This window comes from Primulina huaijiensis, chromosome 11 (assembly GCF_012295235.1).
Source record: "Primulina huaijiensis isolate GDHJ02 chromosome 11, ASM1229523v2, whole genome shotgun sequence".
NCBI lineage: Eukaryota > Viridiplantae > Streptophyta > Magnoliopsida > Lamiales > Gesneriaceae > Primulina > Primulina huaijiensis.
This window is the reverse complement of record NC_133316.1, coordinates 20,391,206-20,407,555: the sequence shown is the minus strand read 5'-3', so window position 1 is coordinate 20,407,555 and position 16,350 is coordinate 20,391,206. Positions and strand designations below refer to the sequence as shown.

The following is a 16,350-nucleotide window of genomic DNA, read 5'->3' as shown; positions in this document are numbered from 1 at the left end:
AAAAAAATGAGAGGAGAAAAGAATCGGCTTATTTTATGTAAACACGTAAAACTTTTCCCACCCGTCTAATTTATATGTAATCATAAACGCCAGCAAGTTTCAACAAATTATTTCACACTCGAAACCAACTAATTTTTACTTTTCCTATTCCAAAGAGATAATGACGAAAAATATTAAATTAACTGTGTAAAAAGATATGAGTTACTTCATAGAATTTGATGCAGATGATGAGTAACTTTCATATTCGAGCGCTCGTAATTACTCGGGGGTTGTTTCAATATAAGTTTAATTTGAAATTTTGAAAAGTAACTTTAATCAAACTAAGTTTTTAAAAAATAACCTCAACAACGAAGCGATTGATGGTAAGAACATAAAATTTTAGTAGAAATTTATGTGAAACTTGCTTACCCCCAAAAGCCCGGATGACGGGTAGTGAGTACCTGATTTCTGTCAACTTAACCTGTAATTAGTTAACATTCAAGATTAAGAACTATACCACCAAACCATTTGACATACCAGTGAATATAGGTCCACAAAGTTCAACTTTCTGCCGAAAGTAGCCAATCCAAACACAATGTTTCGATAATAAACGCATCCAACACTCATCACTCGAACTTAGCTTAAGAGTTTGTTTGATAGTTAACCAACATACTCGAGCTTGTTTATTGAGACCAAACATAAAGGGATGCAAACTAAGTCCATAATGAGAAATGAATGTCCAGACATACAACAGGGATCATTGTTTCTCCGCCCATCCGTTGCGACCTTTTCATCAATGCTGCTATAGGTTCGTCTCCATCCAACAGAAATCTCGGAACAGTCTCTCTCCTTGCACACAAAAGTAATAAAATTATGACAACGATTCAAATTGTTTCCCTTCAAGCACTGCACGAAAATAAAAGTATTTTAGCACACTATGATTTCCATGTAGGGTACGTCTTTCAAAACAAATTCATTCACACGCAGCTCATTTACATCTGAGACTTAAAACTAATTCAAGAATTAAATAATCATATCTAACACGTGTTGTGTATATGTCCCAACTTGCTCAAAAGTACTACCTCAAATAAGAGCAAGCAGCATAAGTAAATATGCACAATAGATTCGTATCGCATTGCCTCTGCTCTTATGTCTCATCCTCTTTCGTTGTATACGCCACAAAATGAGTAACCTATTATATTATCGATATGGTAATTTACCTAGTTTTATAAAAGTAGCTGACTCCTTTTGTGTAAACTAAAGTTGATAAAGGGCAAGACGCATGGATATCATACAGCTTAGGGACAAGGTGAGACACTGAGACACACACCTTTGTATACGGGGACACATTAAGAGATAATACACTATAAATTTAAGTATCTCAAGAAAACTTTATTGCCTGTCATCCTCATGTTTAAACAATGTTTTGAATAACAATAAGCAAATATTCATAAATTTACAAGCGAAAATCAATGACTATCAACAATATGTGCTAAAAAACCCCTCAAGCCTTTAAAACACACCAAGGATAGTGATATACTTGTCAGGGCGCATACTTGTGCATTTTTACTGAATACAAAGTAATCGATGTTCCAAACTAATAGATACAGTGTAAATGATATCTCAGAGCTTGGTTTGCCATTTGAATTAAGGTGAGTAGGTTAATTATTACTGATACATGTCTTAACACATGGTACAATGAGTTTATGCAGTAGAAGTTCCAATTTACATACTAATCACATAAACAGAGTACAGACAATAGTACCTTACCTTATGATGTTCTTTTCAAACTAAACTTTATTTGGTAGTTCCTGAGCCCTCTTCAGAAATTTCCTAAATTCAAACTGAAGCACTTTCTTTGTCCAGAAGCAGAAGTAGAGGTGACGGATAAGGCAACTGTTTTAGAGGCTAAATTAACCGTTCGCAATGCATAAAATTCTTTTGGATCCAATTCTTGTTGCTCCTGGCTGATATGAATTTTCTCCAACACTTTTGCATTTTGGAGAAAAAACTTCACGAACTCCAGCGAGAATACAGAATAGCGGGATCCTGTAATCCGAACCTCTTTGAGATGATGCGAGACACAAGCCAAGTCCACATATCTGGACTTCCAGTCATACACACACCCCTGGAAACGAACATAGTAAAATGCATTCATTTGAGGATAGATGATTTAATAATCTTGCTCAGAGGGAAAATTGAAGAACAAGTAGAATCTTTTGAGGTCGCTGTTAAGATTGGAACTTGGACCTAACTCAACCCCAAAAGTTAACTCAAGAGGGGAGGATTGTTCAGGCCCATACATACAACTCCAGGGTATTTTATCTAACCGATGTGGGACAACTAACAAACCCCCTCACGCCTAGGAATGAACATCTGGAGCGTGAAGTTTACAAATGACCCAACTATGGGCAGAACGGGTGGTTCAACACATAACGGTGGAACCTGAGCTCTGATACCATGTTAAGATTGGAACTTGGACCTAACTCAACCCCAAAAGCTAGCTCAAGAGGGGAGGATTGTCAAAACTCATATATACAACTCCAAGGTATTTTATCCGACCGATGTGGGACAACTAACAGTCGTTGAGTGAAAAACAGACACTTCCTTTAACAAATGATCAAACATTGTAAGTGAAAACAAGAAGAATCTTTTGAGGTCGCTTAATGAAAAACATACACTTCCTTTAACAAATGATCAAACATTGTAAGTGAGACATACACTTATCGTTTCTGGTCACGAGCACATACTACAACACACTACCTTTCATTTTTTCTAACCAGAAAGATTCCTCTCTTTTCCCATGGTTCTTAGTTTCATATAAGGGTGGACGTTCGAGTTCGGGTACCAGACCCAATCCCATCATGTCAGTTAATTTTTCAAAATGTCGGGTTTAGTAAAACCCTGAACCCACCTGTTTATTTTCAGGTTGGTCTCGGGCAATAAATTTAATACCAGATTGGGTTCGGGTACCCAACATATTAAGTAAATTACGCATCATACATATTTTTTAGCGGTAGATTATACATATTTTTTTCATTTATTCTTTCACACTTTTTAACTTTAGTCAATAACTCAACACCGTTCTTCTTTGTTATTTACTTCGGCGCATAGTTAGGCTTTCCAAATTCCACTTGACGGCAACTCGACCTCTACCCGTCGCTCTCTCTTTCAGACCCTCAGTGCACTCGTTGGACGACTCGACGGACATGCATTTCGGAGGAATTTAATGTTTGAAAATGCTTTTAGAATTGTAGAGCTGGTTTACGTTCTGGTTTATAACACTAAATGAAGGAAGCTTTGTGAAATCATTTCTGATAATTTTGAAATGTCTTTAGCTGAGTGGTTAATGCACGACAAGATAGCATCAAGGCTTTCTTTGTTACATTGAGTTACGTTTGAAGTTCCAAAAACTTTGGGTACCCAGTCGGGTAGTAAATATTTTTTTCCGGGTTTGAGTAGCAAAATTTACTACCCGCGAACTCAAGATACCTAACCTGAAGCCCACCCCTAGTTTTGTAGATTCTGGGACAGAATATACGTGTAAAGACATCCTATCACAAAAGATGATTATATCAAGCAGAATGCAGGCATGATGCACATAACCATGGCAAAGCTAGATTTCATCATCATTAGTAACAGAAAATTCATCATGCTGGTTCAACAATTACAGATCTGCAGTTATTGTCCAGGAAAAAAATTCCGATTTCCCTGTTATTACAACGTAGAATCAATCATTCGTATAAAGATGAGCAATAAAAACAGTAGTTACAATTTTTCTCATCAATTATCAGATTGAGAACAATAAACTATAATTGATGAAACCAAAGTCAAAACAACAGGTGGTACAGTTTTAAAATTTTGTTTCAGGGGCTGGGCAGAAGTAAAAGCAGCTCCAACCTACAGGTAGCTTGCCTCGCAAAGGAGGTGAGAAGAGTCGAGACAAAAATAAAAAAGCTCAAAAGCTTAACAAAATAGAATCACCAGGCAATAACAAAATATGTATGTGTAGGAAACAATTCTCTATTATCCATTGTAAAATAAACTCAGCGAAAAGGGAACCACACACTTGCACAAACTCAATTGCATGTGACTCCACCATCAACAAATCACTTCCCAAAGACAAAGCAAAATTAAAAGCACTTACCCAAGTGAAATTCATGGAAAGTATTTCAAGATTGGGTGTCAGCTTGAGTAAGTTGATTAATCCCTCTATATAGCGTGCAGTATATACCATACCTAGCCTCAAGGACCTTGTATTTGGTAAGTGGCGCACCCATCCACTCCAAGCCCTAGAGAGATACTAAAACAAGCAAAATATGACAAATTAACAGTAATGAGTAAAATATAAAAGAGAAATACACATGTGGATAAGACTGAACGACAATCATTTTACAAAGAAAAAGTAAAGACGGCAATACGCTGAACACACATGACCACTAAAAATCATTTATAGAAAGAAAGAGTAAATATAGGGGATATGGCTCTCTCATAATTATGTATTTCCCCTACGGAGAAGGGTTTGGTTGGGAATTTTTCAGAACTGAAATGAAAACAACTTCATAGATTAGATTATTCTTCGCAAGTTGTTGCCTAGTCAATAAAGTAACTAAAATCATAAACCATTGTACGAGAAGTGGTGAATTCAGGGTTTTCAGGGTTCAGACAGGTTAATTGGCAGCCCAACCAACTCAATTGATCTTTTTGGTTTGAGAACGTATATAAATGTACACTTTTGTGAACATCCAATACAGCTTTGTATATTAACAAGTCCATGAAAACAAACATGCATGCTTTAGTTGAATATGGAATTGGATGTTAATAACTATGGCCTTGGTACAGAAGGAAACACAGTGCAGGTCAACCGACTGTAGGTTCTGGGCATGTCTAAAAGACAACTGCAATAGGTTTTGTCTTATTTGAATCAAGTTGAAAGGTTAAGCAAAATGATAGTGCTGTGTGAAAAACATGCTCGGAAATTTTGTGAAATGAAATATATTGTGAATATCAGATAAAACTTTCTAAGCAAAACTATATGGAGAAAATTACAGGTGTATACAAAACACTCAATATCTCACAATCTCAACCTGAGTATATCCGAGAAAATAATTTCTCAAACTCACTAAAAAATAATACTCATTTTTTATGCTCACTTGAGTTGCTCTCTTGAGCTTGGGATACTTGGGAAGCTTGGATGTAATATCTAGCAAATGAACAAATGAGCTCTATACTTCATCAGTTTTCTTGACTTCAGGACATTCATCTCCAGCTCCAATACTTGACTAGTCCTTGTACAATACTTGCTCAGTGAAGATTATATCTCTGCTCCGAATGATTTTCCGATTTTGATCATCCCAAAAACGATAAACCAAACCCATTATCTCTATAACCAATAAAGAAACACTTATTTGATTTCGGATTAAGCTTTGCTAGTTGAATCGATATGAACATAGGATATTTGATTTCGGATTAAGCTTTGCTAGTTGAATCGATAGGAACATAGGATAAACATCCAAACATTTCAAGAAAGAAATGTTTATTTTTTTGCCACTCCATACCGCTACGGGTATTCTGTAGTCAAGCGGTATCGAAGGTCCTCTGTTGGTTAGATACATAATGATTTGGTAATCCAGAGTGCAATCTCATGCTCCTAGCATGTTCATTCAGGGTCATGTTCATCCTTTCAGCTACACCATTTTGTTGAGATGTACCAGGAATGGTTTTTCCATCTTGATCCCATTCTGTGCACAATATTTCATGAACTCATCATCTCCGTATTCACACCATTATTATCAGATCGTAAGTACTTCACCTTCAAGTTGGGTCTCATTCTCAACCGACTTTCCAGAAAATAAACCCAAACTTTCCGACTCGAATCGTCGATAAATTTGACATAATATCTTGAGCTTCTAAGGGATGTCACATGACATGGGCCCTATACATCAGTATGAACCAGCTCCAACTTTGCTGCTTTCAGTTCTCAACCGTTTTTTGAAAAACTCATCTTTTGCTGCTTTCCAAATATACAACATTCACATAGCTTGTGTCCAACTATCTTTAATTCTGATAACTTCTCGTTTGATACAAGCATCTTCATTCCATTCTCACTCATATACCCAAGCCTATAATGCCATAAACTTAAATTAGCTCCAGCATCCACAACTGCTAATGTATCTCTGCAACTGAAAGTCATATAAAATGTTTCAGTTTTCTTTCCTCGAGCAACAATCATGCCTCATTTGTTCATTTTCAAATAACCACACCAAAGGGCGCATTATTGGTTTCGTCGTCCAGTTGTCCCACCGAGATCAGATTGCGTGTCAATTTTGGTACATGCCTTGCATTGTTAATTTTCCAGACAAATAAATTTGACATCTTTATCCAAATATCACTTATACCAACTAGTTCCAAAGGTTTTCCATGAGCCAGGAAAACTTTTCCGTAATTGTCATTGATGTAATTATCGAATACATAACGATTACCAGTGGTATGAAACGAAGCTCCTGAGTCCATAACCCAAGAATCAACCTGGCTTTTATTTTTATTTTTTTTGATCGAAAACTATGATTTTATTATAATAAAGATAAGTTTACAAGGAAAGCGGATGAGCAATCTGCAAGACACCTCACAATTTAGGGAAGAAACACGACAACTACACTATCGTCAAAAGCAAATAAATTTCCAATCCCTAACCATATCTGAGATAAACAGGTGATTAAACTCTGGCATCTTTGTTGTCCAAGTCGCAACTCTGAATTTAATCTTCTCCCAAACGTCGTCCATTGACTCTGATTTATTTGTGAATATTTTATTGTTTCTCCAACCAAATTGACCAAAAAATGCAATGAACTACCAAGTACCAAAAGCTCCTAATTCTTCTCCCGGTAAGAAATCCTTGCTCCATAAGAAACAAGTCATGTGACCGTCTTGGAAAAGTCCATTCAAAACCCAACTCTTGCAAAACTTTGATCCAAATACCACTCGTGAAGGAACAATGCAACAATAAATGATCTTGATTCTCCTCTTGTTTCCGACATAAACTACAGCATTGCAGGCATAAGGCGTAGCTGGGACAACGTTTTTGCAAAGCATCACAAGTCGGCAGTTTCCCCAAAGCCACGATCCACGAGAAAACTTGAACCTTATGCGGGATATGTATTTTTCATTTATTAGAGTAGTACATGAATAAAGGAAAGTTGGTAACCGGAAAGAAAGAGGAGTAAAAAGAACTAACAGAAAAATTACCGAAAGACTCCCCCAACCAAACCCGAACATCCTCCGTGCCCAAAGCCCCAAACTCAACCTAACTGTATCTAAGACCCCTAAAAGAGTGCTGAACTCACCCAATTCGACGTCATTTAACGCTTTTCTGGAACGCACATCCCATTGAATGTTGGAATTACCCTGAAGATCGACGACAGAGAAGAAGTGGTTGTACCTTATTGGTAGGTCCTCGGGGAGAATTCATGAGACCTTTCATTTCGTTCTTCTTTCTCCTTTCTGTAGCCTTAGCATTAAAATCCGCTAGATCATTCCTATATGAAATAGGGGATTTCACAACAAGCAAAAACTCACCAAATAGAGGAAAGATGTCATAATATCGGTTGTTACCTCTTTAAAACCAAGAGATTGCTCCTCGGGTGAGGAACAAGAACACTAACTTAAACCCAGTGACCAGATAGAGCAAAATTCAAACCAATGCATGCCTGGAGGTAAGCCCGTCTGGCATGGTAATCTGGAAGGCATGGACTTAGATAGTATGTTTGGCTTTATTGAGGCTTATGTGGTATGTGATGAGTTTCAATCAAAAGAATTTTTTTCACCAAAAAAAAACAATGAATGAGATTCCCTCCTTTGAGAACTGCCCTAATCAACTTATGACAAGTCGTGTTAAAACGAGAGATAAATTTCCGAGGACTTCTAAAGGTCGAATTCAAGTTACCAGTTTCACCAGAGCTCCAACAATTCAAATTCTTTTCAAAAGTGCTTTTTCCTTTTCCATTTCTTGACTTGGATATACCGCGACATCTGTTAGAACTTCTTTCGCCACTCCAACCTCTCTCTGTTATCGAGATTTAGAACAGATCTTGATGATGTCTATTCACGAGAATCCATCATGCGAACTTCTTCGACAATAATTTGATATCTGACATTATTGAATTGTAGTTTTCTTTTGCCACGAGAATTGCCAACTGCAGGCCGCATTGGTTCCCAATTATTTGGTAAAGACGCCAAAAGAATAGTGCACGAATCTCATCATCAAAATTTATTTCAACCGATGTTAGCTGAGAAACAATCGTGTCGAATTCAATGATCTGTTTAGCCACCGAAGCACCTTCTCCCATTTTCAAGTTGAATAATTTTTTTACGAAATGTACTTTGTAGTTTGCTGATGGCTTATCGTACATGTCCGATAAAATGAACATCATCTCTTCTGTGGTTTGTGCATCTGTCACGTTATGTGTCATGTTCTTTGTTAAGGTCAATCGTATTACACCTAACACATGTCAGTCAAGGAGCTCCCAGTCATCATCCTCCATCGTTTCCGGATTCTTTCCTGATAGAGGTTGAATGGTTGATACAACTTATTACTATATATATAATCTCTAATATGTAACTGCAAGAATGAAAAATCTGTTATGTCGAACTTGTTGATACCCAGTCTCGATCCATCATCTCCGGCCATCACTTCTCGAGCCTTAGCAAAAAATCTAAAAATACTTTTCTGATTTGGAAGATCAGACAAAGTTGTAACCATATAGCATACTCAGAATTCTAAGAAATTTTACAAAAAAGCTCTTATACCAATTGTTGGGTAATACACCGAAACGATGACGATCATGATGATAATATATTACAAAAAATGCGGAATAAAATAAACAACAGAAACACAACGATTTACGTGGTCCACCCAATATAGGCTGCTACGTCAAAAGAACTACTGCAAAGCTTTATTATAGGGATAAATTACAAGTGTATACAAAACACTCAATATCTCACAATCCCAACCCTAGTATAACCGAGAAAATTATTTCTCAAACTTACTAAAAAATAACACTCAATTTTTCTTCACATTTGAGTTGCTCTCTTAAGCTTGGGATGCTTAAAAAGCTTGGATGAAATATCTAGAAAATTAGCTCTATGTATATCAAACTCTTCAAATGTGAAAGCCAAACACCAACTCAAACTTTGCTAGCTATCATTTGGACGGTAGTGCGGACGTTCGCATTGGATGACATATATGAACATATGCACAATTTTCTTGCCTACAATTTTGGTCAAAAAACACATGTCCAAATCTTGACATCAATACTCAAAGCAATGATGATTTCCTTTCTCTAGAACATTCAGACTACCGGATTATAATAATAAGAACAATATTAGTTTAATTATCCATGCGTAGTACTATTCAGTCCCATATGAGGCACGATAAATTTTTTCAAAAAATAAAATAAAATAAACTCGATAAGGGACTATGTAAGTATAAAAAAACTCAGTCAGTTGTACAAAGACAAAAAGACCATAAACTCTTTTAACAATATGTCTACAGTTTTCACAACCTACCATCATCCTTTATCTTTCTATTCCAAATTACAGTTAAAAAGAAAGTCACAAATGGCCTCACTAAAAAAATGAATAACCAAATAAATAATCCCACCATAAATGCTGCAAATGCTCATATATTGCTCTGCTAGAAATACCCTTAGAATCTTAACCAAGAGTATGCCTGTAAAGTGAGCTCTAGAAAACATTTGTTAGACAATTACATCGAATCTAGATTGACAAAAGCACTAAATGTTTGTTCCATTGCATACATACCAGGGGAACCATTGATGGTAATGATAAAGCTTTTGCACAATTAAGAGCAGAGATCATTGCAGCCAATTTAGGTTGATACAGTACAATAAACGTCTCATAGGACACCTCAATCACCGCATGGTTCACAGATGACCTATTAGAGAACTCCCAACATATTACTGGCCCATTATAACAGAAGTTCACAAGGTTTGGAGTGTGCATAATTAGCCTGCCGTGAAATAAATGTGGGCTGAATATATTACGGCGCCTATTCAAAAACGTGAACTTCTTAAGGTTTGGAGCTGAGATATTGAAAACTTCGAGAGTCTGCATGCGACAATATTCCAGAGATAAGTTCTCCAGAACACCACAATTGGTAAACAGTTTCTCAGTGATCTTAGCATCATTAAAATAAACTGTAACCAATCGCAGACTTTTCAAATTTCCAAACGCTGTGTCATAATATCGCCTCACTGCTGACAAAGATTCAGAAAATCCAACGCTGAACGGAAAATCATCTACAGTAAATCTAGCCTCAAACTCAAGTTCTTTGACATTTTGTGCAGTAAAAAGACCAAGCAACAGATTAAATTGTTTGACGTCAAAATAATGACACAAAACACGAAGCTTAGTGACTTGAGGTGCCTGTCTCATAAAGAAGGTCCAGGAAAAGAATACCCAAAACTTTGATAAACACTCATAATAACTCATCTGCAGATATGGATCCTGGAGTAAAAACACATTGAAATCAAATTTCAAGCTAGGAACCGAACTCCATATGTTCCTCCAATTATTTCCTAACGCACTGGTCCGGACAACATCATTGGCATCTAGAAACGAGAGAATGTGATAGAGAAGATCTATAGGCAGATTGCTTAGCCTATCTTCACGGACCAGCTCGATAATTTGTGCACGCTTAGTACATGACCTGTTGTAATATGCATCCTCCATAGATGACAAGAAAAGATATAGCAGAAAGGATATGCTTGAAATATACTTCAGTTAATGCGATAAAGCACACGGCATCAGCTTTCTGCATTCAGAAAATATAAAACTATCAGCTACTCAGGGAAACATCCACTTACAGAGTTTTAGCAATAGGATGCAGAATAAATCTGAAAAAAGGTTTAACAAAACAAACAACAGTGGTGTTTACACTCAATAATTAAACAACAGATTATTTAAGAGATTATCCATTCCTGAAGAATGGTAACAAAAACACAGCGAGCCAAAGTGCTTGTGATGAACTCTTTCGAACATATGGTGACATTGAAAAAGCCATGTACAGTCTGGTGATACAAGATATATGAAATAGATAATTTATGAAACTAAAATATCAAAGAAATCGACGGACAGAGTCAAATTAGAGATTCTAGAATTAAATAGAATTAATCAATCAAACTCATTTGGTGCAAGTAACTAATGCAAAATTGGCAAACAAAATTAGTAAACTAAAGATGCGCATCACCATGCTCATCCATAAAATCCTTGCAGGATCAAATTGGTGCTTGGGAGTGAGAATTAAAATTCATCTTCGAAACAAGTAAATCAGAAATATAATAAATTGGATCAATGTTTTATCCTTTTCGGGAAATTGTTCTCGGCATCACAATCGGCGAAAAAGCATTAACTTTGCGTGAAAAGTATATAATAACATGATAAGAAACCTACTAAGAAAATTCATTTCGTCTGATTTAGCATTAAATTTGGGTGCCATAAATTCAAATAGAAAAACGAGATCCGAAGAACAAAATTTACAAATGACCTAACACTCGTTGCATGATTATACCCAAGCAAATGAACATAAATCCACTAAGGTCAGATAAGGCTGAATTTGAAAGAATTTAGGCATGCTCTTATAAATAGATGTAGAACAAAGATAGGGGAAGGAGGGGAAAGAGGAGGATCTTCACGTTAGAGGGGGAGGCGGCCGCATTACAGTAAATATAAAATAAGAATACCTAAAAGAAGAATGAAAGAAGGAAAGGCAGGGAAAGAAAGATAATTTAACTGAACAAAATTTACTTCAATTAAATTAACAAATCCAGTTTCTAAACATAAGATTTCATTTAGAAATCTAAAGAAAGCGCATTTTGAAAAAAGAAAGAAATCTGAAGAAAGCAAGTAATAAGTATTTGACTGCACTAATACTGCTCCAAAAAAATTATATGTCCAATTGAAGAAAAACTTTAAGGGGAAAATCAAAATCACATAAGGAATTTAATGTTGCATTAATAAGTAACGGTCAGTGTATTTGTCAAACAAGTGCGGAACTGCTCCCATGCACAAGCAAATTTGCATTTAAAGCCATAGCAAAACCTTGGCTGGATCTTGGGCTTTCTCCCATGTTCAAGGTGTACTATGTTAACACCCTTCATTCTCTGCCTTTTCTATCCCTTTATTCGTTTAGTTAAAATCAAACGCTTATCGATAGAAAAAACTATGGTTGTTAGCTAAAACACAACTTTATTTGCCCATACTTGTAACAGCACAGAGCCCTATATGCACCCACTTGGGCATCCATGGTTAAACTGTTAGGCCCATGAGTCCGGGAAGAAGTGTACCTTACTACTGGTGCTCATGTCACCTTAGAAATAGTTTTATCCTTTCCCTTGCTGATGAAGTTGTCTCCAACAAAGCTTACCCATTAAGGTCTGATGTCCCTCTCTTTTACGACTCACATAGCCAACAAGATCATACAAAGTTGCGCCAACAGCTTGATGTATAAGAGCTTCCCAGGAGGCCACTCGTCCAAGTACTTCTTTCACCACAAGAGCTTCTCAGGAAGTCAATCATCTCAATCTTCTCAGGAGATCAATCATCTCAGACTTCTCTCACTCATGCACACTTAACACAACCATTTTTTTTCCTTATTCTCACCATGACATGCAATATGCAACAGTACCTGTTATAAGATGGTGAAAACCTCTAGATTGAGAATTAAAATTTTACGTCAATGTTAAGGATAAAATAATTTATTATAAGACAAATTTAATTTTGCAGAACCATTTCTTATTGATAGAACCTGACTGCACCGGATCATCAGGAATCATGGTGAATTGCATCTAATCAACACTTCTGAAAGGCGCACTTGTGCGTGTTTAACAATAAACACAGCTAGAAATTTGCTACGCATCAAAATGTGATTATATGATGTAGCACAGGAATCCCATCACAATTGGGGGAAAGAAGCCATAGACTGAATCAATGGCATAAATTCTCCAAAAGGAGTTAAGATAAAATTTACTTACCAAATATAATTTAAAGAATCAGCCGACCAAATTGCACAAGATAGAACAAGCAAACAATATACACTGCAAAAGACACTCATCGACATTATAAAACTTTGTACTAAAAAATCCAGCATGCAAGTGTAAGAAATTCACCCAAGAGCATCTCAGATCTCTTGGGATGAAAGACCCATAAAATTCTAGAGGAAAATATCAAACCACATCTATCCTAAAAAAATTGTGGACGTAGGGTCGTAGCTTAATGCACCCAACTCATCTCCTTCGAATCAAAGGAGAGCCCATTTCACTTTCCACCATATCTCCTTCAATTTCCTGAAATACACAATCCACCCCAGCTCTATATTCTTCCCAGCAGAACCATTTTAATACTAAAATTCAATCAGCGGGTAGGTAACGTTTATATGCTATAGCATAGTGAATTTTAAGCATCCTTCTTTGTGTGTGGTTATGAAATAACTCCAGCTAATTCTATCAGCGCATACACTAGCTTCCTGAATTTCTGCTCTAAAAATATATATAACGCAGATAAGATTAATGTCAAACTGTCATGCCTGAAGAAGGAACTATAATCACCTTACAAGATTGAAAACATGAAGAAAGATGCATAACACGAAGTAATCATTTAATAATGACTATATTACCTTTAAAAAGAAAGCCAACAACTTCAAAGATTTAACCAGCATATTCCCTTCAACCATCCATCCGGCTAAAATACAGAGGAATTCCCAAACGCAGAACAATTTCCATGCAAGGCAACATAGGAGGGAGGCGCGCCTCAAAGTCATTTTGCTGGTAGTCATTGAAACTCCTAAATTATGAAAAGTTTCCGATAAATATATAGCAGCAATCTGCATCCAGCCACTGGAAAAACCCACTGCTTTGAAATATTCATCATTTCGAAAGTGTTTTGTGGAGAATACGAATCGTATATCACGGTCTGGCACGGTGGCGCTCGCGGGAGAAGATGTTGGGCGGTGCATTCTCGCAGCCATTGATTTCTACTTCATCGGACCATGACCGTCAGCTGAATTGGGTGGATTACAGAATAAACAATCCCTTTCTCAGCCCACGTTAAAGCCCAATCTGTATTTTTTTTTGGAACCTGGCCCAAATAGATTTCTATTATGAAACTAAAATTGAAAGCCCAATTGCCCCAAGTCAAAGTGATATTGGAGCAATTTCTGTAATTGTAACAAATGTGGGAAAACTCTCTATTTATTAAACAATATAATTTCCCTCAAATTTAGCACGAAAATACAACTCCAGCTCAATGCATGTTTGATTTTAAAATTATTTATATTTATACATGCTATTAAATAATATATCTGAGGATGCAAAACCATCAAATTCAATTTAATATAACTGTTCGACAATTAAAATATATAATATATTGAATTATTTTTCTATCGAAATTGCATACTTTCCTTTGCATTAAACTTGTTGTTTCCTTTAAACGATTACAATTTCTTCTTCGAAATTTAAATTATTACAATTTTCGTACTTACAAGCAATTACAATATTAACTCATTTTATTTAAAAAAAGAGGCAGACTAAATGTATAAACGAACCAAAAAGGTTCGAAAAATATTTGGTTTTCAAAGTCGAATTGAACTCGAATATGTTCGAATTTTTTCGATCCGAATTCGAGTCCAAATTTTTTTGTTCGATAGTTCGCGAGTCTTAATATTTTTTTATTAATATAATATAATTATATGTTAAATAAATAAATTTCAATCATTTCAAGTACTTATTTTCGAGCAATAGTCCGAATAGTTTGAGAACATGTTCGTCTTTTGAGCCGAACTCGAGCTTTAATTTGAATCTGAGCAAAAAGTTTTATAATTTTCGAACTTGAAATCGAGCTTGAACTCGAATAGAACCTATTTATTGAGTTATGCCAGGAAATACGTATCGCCAAAAGTTTCACCGTTCAAAAATCTATTCAGTAGACATGCGTATGCTTACTTCTCACAAATGATAGTTGAACATCAGAGAAGAGACCACACCCCTAAAATCTACAAATTTGAATGATTACGAAGAGAAGCATCCAGTAAAGACCGTGATTGCTCTATCGACGAGTAAGAAGGTAATTCTTCGAGGAGTGTTATGTCTTCCTGCAAAAGGCTCCATTTCCAGCTGACGTCGTGTGGCTTTCATCCCAGTCTGCGAGTTTAGCATGGAAGACGAAACATGAACTCCGAATTTAGTGGTACATAATGGATTCATCATAGTCTGAGTCTTGCGCCTAGGTTGCCTAGCGAAGACTATGCGGATTCCACGATATCAATATAATAAACCACATATTATAACTCCAACACAATAGCATCAAATTTAAAAGGCATTCAAAATTACACGACTAATAGAATATCACAACTTTACTCTACTTCTCCATAATTTTCAACTTTTTCGTCATCAGACACAAACTCGATATCATCATTGTGATCATTTTCTTCTTCGGATGCAAAATTATCATCGCGAAGTTCTCTCGCTCTAGATGGCAAAAGAAGATGAAGTATGTGAGGACAAGCCAACATATATTATTTCCGTTTGGGCTTTGGTTTGGCGTCTATAAAAAAATTACTTTTAATTTTTTTTAAAAAAATTAAAAGCTCAAAAATATTTTTTTTAGAAAAAAGCCAAAAAAATAGCAAAAAAAAAAGGTAATTTTTCGGTGACCGCCTAGGCTCGCTTATGCGGCCCGACTAACACTTTTTTGCACTTGATGCATAGGCCGATTTTTCAGAACACTGAAAAATATTAATGCATTACATTGTATTTTTGTATATTTTCTATAAATCAAGTAAAAATGATTTGTTTTACATTTAAAAATTTAAATGGTAATTATATGCATACAAATTAAATAAAAAATAACTTAAGATAAATATGTACTCAAAAGTTATGACCTATAATTTTAGAAATGAAAACTTACGTTAGGAATGAAGCATGCATAGAAAGCCACTGATGGTCCATTAGCTTGAATGCTATACAATATAGAAGGTCAAACGCGGATTCATTTTCTGTCAGGTTAAAGAAAAAAAACTCAGTACGTCGTGAGCATAAAAACACTAGAACATATATTAAGTTCAATACCTGCAGGGAACTTCAAAAAGGTTGCTCCCACAAGCATTTGAGGCTTCACTGCATAAAATAATGTAGTAAGACTGGCTAGTTAGCAAAGAGTATAGCACTTGTTGGCGGAGGAACATTTAATTGAACCACAAACCAAAACGTGACCAGAGAGAGCATGAATGAATAAAGTAAGCCGAGATAAAGAAGGGCTACAAACTCCGTAGAACAAAGCTATGCAACATTGGCTTCTGAA

At 35.9% G+C, this 16,350-nt stretch overlaps 1 protein-coding gene across 9 annotated transcripts; it reads right to left on the bottom strand.

The window, feature by feature from the left end:
• Window positions 1–491: 491 nt before the first annotated feature.
• On the bottom strand, window positions 492–14,046 carry LOC140987693 (F-box/FBD/LRR-repeat protein At3g26920-like). Of its 9 annotated transcripts, none has more exons than XM_073456317.1 (6): window positions 12,803–14,046; window positions 12,342–12,682; window positions 9,799–10,810; window positions 4,127–4,282; window positions 1,750–2,107; window positions 492–828 (listed from the first exon to the last, which is right to left on the bottom strand). In XM_073456317.1, the coding sequence occupies exons 3-5, from the start codon at window positions 10,726–10,728 to the stop codon at window positions 1,802–1,804; spliced, it is 1,392 nt and encodes a 463-aa protein (XP_073312418.1). In that variant the 5' UTR covers window positions 10,729–10,810; window positions 12,342–12,682; window positions 12,803–14,046; the 3' UTR covers window positions 492–828; window positions 1,750–1,801. The 9 variants fall into 9 exon arrangements, with proteins under 9 accessions (XP_073312418.1, XP_073312419.1, XP_073312420.1 ...); XM_073456318.1 differs by having other exon boundaries at window positions 12,342–13,532; window positions 13,670–14,046; XM_073456319.1 differs by having other exon boundaries at window positions 12,342–13,527; window positions 13,670–14,046.
• Between the last annotated feature and the right edge of the window lie 2,304 nt (window positions 14,047–16,350).

What these genes read in the sequence shown, in the direction of transcription:
- LOC140987693 (XM_073456320.1), bottom strand. Translation starts at nt 10,728, where the DNA reads ATGGAGGATGCATATTACAACAGGTCATGTACTAAGCGTGCACAAATT. An exon ending in TACCATCAATGGTTCCCCTG is followed by an intron (nt 4,283 to 9,798) that starts GTATGTATGCAA and finishes TGCTTGTTTTAG; the next exon opens with TATCTCTCTAGGGCTTGGAG. An exon ending in TTTCCATGAATTTCACTTGG is followed by an intron (nt 2,108 to 4,126) that starts GTAAGTGCTTTT and finishes GTTCGTTTCCAG; the next exon opens with GGGTGTGTGTATGACTGGAA.